This window comes from Austrofundulus limnaeus, unplaced genomic scaffold (assembly GCF_001266775.1).
Source record: "Austrofundulus limnaeus strain Quisiro unplaced genomic scaffold, Austrofundulus_limnaeus-1.0 Scaffold306, whole genome shotgun sequence".
NCBI classification, from domain to species: domain Eukaryota; kingdom Metazoa; phylum Chordata; class Actinopteri; order Cyprinodontiformes; family Rivulidae; genus Austrofundulus; species Austrofundulus limnaeus.
Window position 1 is genome coordinate 412601 of NW_013952708.1, and position 6798 is coordinate 419398.

Sequence of the window (6798 nt, forward strand, 5' to 3'; positions counted from 1 at the left end):
TGCTCTCTGGTTTCATTTAAAAGAGTCGATCATCAGATATTGTCCAAGATTAACCTTCAGGGTGGATATAGCTCGCTAGCAGCCTCGCACCGAGGACCTATCCACGTCATCATTTACCCAGAATGCTTTGCGTGTAAATAAAATGGCCCCGTCCGTGTAGTATAATTTTAAACTTTTAGTTTAAAAATTATAAAAACTAAACATCCTACAGTATTTTTACAGTCTTTATTTTACAGTTAAAATATATGTTTATTAAATAACGTCTAATGTTACAACTAATCATGGATCCCTTTAATGGTAATCATGCATAATGTTATTTTCAAGATTTGTTTAAAATGAGTTGCTGTTATTTCTCAACACCAGATGAACTTAGCATAAGACTCTGTCAGTTTATTTATTTATTTTTATGTATTTTTTGTGTATTCTTTAATGAAGGAACACTAGACCTTTTTATTGATGAAGTAAAATTGATGTTTAAGATAAATAATGCAGAGTTCGTTCATCTTAGCTGTGTCTCAGTTCAGSGGTTGCAGCCAGCCCACYTATGCCACACTCTGCGTGTGCCATAGGCTGCCAKTGTCAGCTGCATAAACAGCTGTGAAATGAGACGGTCTAGTCTTCAAATGTGGTATGTTTGTTGTGACCAAACTTGCTGCCCTGTTACCATAATGTTACGTTTTGTATCATGTTTTCAGTTGTGCTTTCACGGTATAACTTCACAGAATTTACTTTTGAAAAACGTTACACGTAAATAAACAATAATTTAGTTTAGCTCATTACTTGTAATTGCATTTTTATTTTTTTATTTATTATTTACCGTTATTTTACCAGGCAAGTCCCATTGAGATCTCGGATCTCTTTTTCAAGGACGGCCTGGGCCTGAAGGCAACCTATTGTATATTTAACATCTTATTGCGTTAAAAATGTCATTTGCTAAAAATACATAAAAACAAATCCTACAGTCTGATGGATTTCCAAATTCCACTATTAAAAACGACACCGTCTTTGTTTTTCGGTTCAGTTTGCTGACAGCGCAGTGAATCCTGGGATATTGTTGGCTGTGTAGAGTACTCATATGCAGCTTACTTTTTCAGTTGCACCAGTAGGCACCTACAAATTGGGACAGCCTCTGGCGCAGAGCAGCAACGTAAGCGGCTGAGTAATGTGCCCCACGTGGGCTGCAACCCCTGAATTGAGACACAACCGTAGAGACAGAGTCACATATGCAGCTCTCTCTTTTTTTCTCCCTAGTTTAAAGGTTTATAACTGGCTTTATATTTATCTCTCTGTAGTCCTCAATTGGATCTTCAAATGCTGCCTCTGCACCATCATTCCAGTCTCCTGGGTCCTACGCACCGTTCAGCAGGGCTCCTGTTCCAGCGTACAGTCAGTTTGGGGTTGGGTCCATTGGACCACAGCAGTTTGCACCTCCTGGAGGTAAGGAGGAGTTCCTATTTAATATAAGTGATTTCATATTGTGAAAAATAAAACAAAACACTGAGCATGTGCAATTAGAAAAAAATAATAAACATCAGAAATGTTGCTCGTCTGTTCCAGCAATTAAATTGTTTCAAAAAATAGGACAGGAAACTGTTCACAAAGAAAACTTTTCATCTCAGCCTTTTTTAATTGCATAAACCCAATTTAACACCTAAATGTAATGAACCGTAAAAATGTTTGTTTGTTTGTTGGTCATGTATAAATGAAGCACATCTGGGTGTTACAATTTCATTTACTACACACTTATCTGATTTAGAATTGAATTGAATTGAATAGGAAACCCTTAAAACAAAGGTTCTAGTGTTTGAAGACTTTTGAAAACTCCAGTGAGAATGTTTTTTACTGACTCATCAATGTATTTTTACTCTTAAAATGAATTAAATTTATTTGTACAAAATAAATTTTTTATTGTTCATTGCGATTAGTGTTTTGTAAAAGATCACCAATAATTTTCCAAGGAGTTGTTCAATGTTTGTCTTGGTTTTAACACATCATATCTTTTCACTGGTGCAGCATCTTTTAAAAGGATCCCTGATTAGTTGTAACATTAGACTTTATTTGATAAACATATTTGTTATTTTTGTTATCAATTAACAGATGAAATGATGAAAAGTTAAATGCATCTTAAAGTGAATTACCAGGTTTTATAAACGCCTTCATTTTCAGGCTTTAGGTTTGATTCTTGTTGGTACTGATTATTATCCATTTGTTTGCTGTAACAAAATATTTTTTTTGCATCTGTTAAATTAGAAACATGTCAGCCTACATATTAGATGTGTGTAAAAATCATCTGGTGGGCCTCTGACATCTCTCCGGTGGGCTTTAACAGGTTGTGTTTTTTTTTTGTTGTTTGTTTGTAGGGCGTACTAGTCCTCAGCTGGACTCTTTGACAAAAAGTCCCCCCGTGGAGCAGACAGCCCCACCGTCAGCTGCCCCAGGTCCACCTGCACCACTAGTACCGAGGACTCAGACTGGAGCAACAGCCCCCAAACCCACCAGCACTTCCACTGCAAGCCAGAAGCCCCCCGACCTTCTCGAGCAGAAAAAAGGTGAAACTCTGCACATGTAATAAGTCTGAAACCATGTGAGGTTGAACATTTGTCTGTCAAACAGAGATRAGGAGCGATGTAGATGTTTTGTGTTTAGAGAGACGACCTTCAGGGATATAAAGCTGTGAGGCAGACGCCTTCTCCTCCAGCGCTTGTATCAAAGCCAGTCAAGGACTTGGAGCATGGCAGACTAAATATTTTGACTAAACAAAGCAGAGATTACAATATGGCAAAAGTTTTTTCTGCACTAAGTCTTTGTCAGAATATTTCATTTAATAATGGTTATTAAGGTTGTGTCAAAGGTTCACCATCAGAACTGATTCCTATCATCCATGTCTGTCCTGCCTCATGGGTTATGTTATAAAACTGTCTGAACTGTGTTACARTCTTTCTTCTCCTCCTCCTCAGCTCCTGAGGTTAAGAAGTTGTCCCAGTCAGATACTGAACATGGTGCTGTTGAAAACCGGGATCCCAACAGACGCCATCTTGGTAAGTAAATATCACTGTGAGTTGTCCTCTTCCAGCCACTGTAGATGGATGCAAACGTTTCCACATGAAAACTTGTGTTAATTTATTGTCAGGAAATCTAGATTTTCTGTTGTTTTCTGACAGTGGCTGAAATGTGACTTAATTTTTACCATTAGGAGGCCAAATGGCTCTTGTTACTGAAATGCAATCACATGGTAAAATTCAGCTTTCTCTTGTCCTCAGCTGGCTTTCAGCCCACCCGCCGCGGCCGTGGAAGAGGAAGCCGCAGCAGAGGCAAACTAAACATGCGTAAAGACGGCACCGTGAAGTTTGAAGAAGACTTTGACTTTGAAACGGCCAACGCCCAGTTTCACAAAGATGAGATTGACAAAGAGCTGCAAAACAAGCTTAAACTGAAAGGTACCTGTTGATTTAGTCTTCGGTGTTTATCAGGTAAACAGCAGAATGCCGCTGCAGCTTTAAGATGTTTTCTTGCTACATAAATAGATGACAAACCTGAAAAGGCTGTGAACGGAGAGGAAACTGCTGACTCTGAACATCCAGCCCCCGAGGGAACGGCTGAGGAAGAGGAGGCCGTGATAAACACGTGTTACTACGACAAGACCAAGTCCTTCTTTGATAACCTGTCCTGTGAGGATCCAAGGTACTTCAACACTCAGCTAAAAATACTTTCCTTCATTACTCAGAGATCCTGCTCTGGTTTCTGTGTTTAAAGTTTTTAACTGAACTCTTGTCTGCACTGCAACAGTTTTTAATGCTGCGCTTTAAAATATAATGGTCAAAAATAWGTTTGCAGCTGTCTCCAGAAAACAYACTTTGTTCTTGTTTTTTACCATGTGAATCAATACAACACTGAAACACTCTTGTTTTTATCTCTTTAAGTAAATCGGGTGAAGGCAGATTTCCAAAGTAAGTYAAATATTTTCTTCAGCTTTGTTTGAACACATGTAGAAACTGTTGTTTAGAGGGTTTGAAAAAAAACTGTACTTTCTACAGAAACCTTAAAAAGAAAATGTGTGAAAGTGAGTCTGATGGTGTTTGTGTGTCAGGGAGCGCAGGCCCACCTGGGCCGAGGAGAGACGAATGAACGCAGAGACCTTCGGCATCCCCCTCAGGCACATCCGAGGAAGAGGAGGGGGGTTCTACCGTGGCCGAGGCTTCATGGGACCCCGCGGAGGGCGAGGGAGACCGACCAGCCGAGGCTCTTTCGGGCCACCCCGGGGGGCTCCGCCTGGTTTCAGGGGTGGATACAGAGGAGGCAGAGGAGGACGGGAATTCTCCGACTACGAATTCAGGGTGAGTTCAAGCAGTTTGGAATTTGATCCAAATATAAACTAGAGAAAATGCATTTCCTGCAAAAACGCTACTGTGAAGGCCTGTTGCTGAAAACTTTAGCTGAAAGCTGCTGAAACTGAGTTAAAATGTTTAATAGCAAAAGTATTACTGTAAGTTAAACTTGGAAATTTGAAAGAAGCAGAAAATCTGTAAAAAAAAAAAAAAGGAGCAAAAATATAGCTGGATTTGCATAAAAGCTAAAATAGCTGAACATAGCAGAAATCAACTGTAAGAAACATAAGTAGAAAAAGGCTGAAAAATACCAGAAAGAAGCTAAAATTAGCACACAAAAAAAAAGTAGCTAAAATTTGCACAAGGGAGTAAAAAAGAGCATAAACAGAACAAATTGTCAGGTTCTGTAAAGATTTAGAAACAATTTGAAGGATTTTAAGGTTGTTGAAAATAGCTTCGTTCATTTTCAATGGCCAAAAAGTGGCTAAAAAGGTGAAATAGCTGAAAAAGTATAAATGGCTGAAATACCAAAACTCATAGCAGGCATGGCATGAAAGAGCTGAAATTTTGATATAATAATATAATTATATAATTTGATATAATTGTTGAAGTAGCACAAAAATTAGGGAACAAGAAATGTGCAAAAACTGATGGATCAGCATCAGGTTCTGTTAAAGCTAAAGCTTCATTTTGTTTTTCCAGAAGGACAACAAGGTGACTGCGTAGTCCTGCACTGCTGGATCCTCAGAGTTGTAGCCACTCATCATGAAATCCTTTCAGCTGTAGAAACTTTGTCGTCTCAACGTCGAACAGGAAGAATGAAGACATGTTTTTCTGATACCAGCACCTCTGTGGACTGTTGGACACCAGAGGGGGTGACAGTCCCACTCCCTCTGCTCCATTTTGAGACTTTTGTTGTTGTTGTCCCCCTCCTTCTCCCCACAGACGTTTTGTTAACTTGTTAGCAGATGGTGACGACCACGTGTAAATATGAAGCTTTGGAGTAATTCTGTACTTTTTGCATCAATCTGATTCATTTCTAAATCTTTGATATTGAGCCGTGGGCGCTCCTGTACTGCGAGTGGATCACTGTCAGTGTGATCAATAGCTTTATTCTGTTTTTTATCTTTGTTTTATTTACCTGCTGCACCGTGGGCTGTGCTCTGCCCGGTCTGGTTGCATTTTGTTTTCTCCCCAACATTTATTTGTTTTCATGGAAGAACTAAGATTGAAGCCAGCTGAAAGAGTCACAAATCTGACCTGTTTCTTTGCAATTAATGAATGAATCAAACTCATTTTACCAGTTTGTAAACAATTTAGGATTGTTAGATCAAACATTTCACCTTTAAACCTCCTGCATTGGATAAGTTGAGTTCTGCAGCTGGACTTCTGCTGGCACGTTCATGAAGCAGCCATGTTGTTTTTGTTTTTTAGTTTTCATTATGTGTTTAATATTTGACTTCAGCTTTACAAATAATTTGTTGACCTAAGTTTTTATTTTGAGCCGGGTGTGTTTACATAGCTTTCAAAGTAAAAGGATTTCCACAAATTTTCGGCAAAGTTTTGTTTGATAGTAAAGTCTGTATCTTTTCATAGCAAACGAATGATCTCCAACAAGGAATATTTGACTAAAAATGCTCCGATGTTTTGCCAAAAAGATAAATTCATCCATGTGTACATTTAATTCAGACTTTATTTTTCTTCTTTCTTTGTTTTAAGTCATCCCTGTGAATTGTTCTTGTGTTTCAGTGATTTTTTTTTTTTCATGTTGATGCCGTCGGCATTCACCACTGCAAAATGAAGCACTTGCAGTTTTTGTAAGTTGAAGATGGGATATTTTTTTTGTTTTATAATTGGATTAAAATGACTTTAAGCATGTTAGCTGCATTTTCTGATAACTTGTAGCCCTTTTGGATTGTTTTGTAGCTCCACTTGTTTCATAGTTGATGTGAACGTTCTCAGGAGTGAGTTTATTTTTCTATCCACTTGTGAGCAAAAGGACAGGAACTGGATGTGGTGCCAGTATTTGAGTTGGTTTCTTTTTATTCAGATTCATATTTCAGACGTGATTAGGGAGTGCCTTGAGAGTGGCGATTATTTTCTGCTCGCACATCTCTCCCTTTAACTTAAATGTTACATTATGACAGAAGTACGACTAGCACTACAAGTGAAGCTAGACCTTTTTTATTATTATTATGATTGGTAACGAAAAWGTAAAGTTTTAATTGGATAAACAGCTGTTGACTGCAAAAAGGCCACTCACTATAAACTGGCTCCTGCTGTAACCAAAAGGAATATATTTGAGGCTAAATTATATTAATGTTTATTACTTTTTCAGGTGACTGGACTTGTTTTTCTTGAATATCAACTAAATTGAGTTTTTACAAAAACAAAATAAAGACTTATACAATTTTTAGGTCTCTGCTTTTTTTAATTCATGTTTTTTACATTGCATTTTCTTGTGGTTTACATT

The 6798-nt window shown here is 38.0% G+C and overlaps 1 protein-coding gene across 2 annotated transcripts in view; it reads left to right on the top strand.

Annotated features, from left to right (window-relative positions):
- LOC106527040 (LSM14A mRNA processing body assembly factor) overlaps positions 1-6738 on the top strand; it is a 9821-nt gene extending 3083 nt beyond the window's left edge. The window contains exons 3-10 of one of the 2 annotated variants that reach the window (XM_014021799.1): positions 1293-1437; positions 2361-2549; positions 2958-3038; positions 3261-3437; positions 3525-3681; positions 3921-3947; positions 4088-4334; positions 5031-6738. In XM_014021799.1, coding sequence (XP_013877253.1) covers positions 1293-1437; positions 2361-2549; positions 2958-3038; positions 3261-3437; positions 3525-3681; positions 3921-3947; positions 4088-4334; positions 5031-5051 — 1044 coding nt within the window. In that variant the 3' untranslated portion in view covers positions 5052-6738. Of the gene's footprint in view, positions 1-1292; positions 1438-2360; positions 2550-2957; positions 3039-3260; positions 3438-3524; positions 3682-3920; positions 3948-4087; positions 4335-5027 lie in introns of both variants that reach the window. The other variant, XM_014021798.1, reaches the window with a different exon arrangement.
- Positions 6739-6798: the final 60 nt, after the last annotated feature.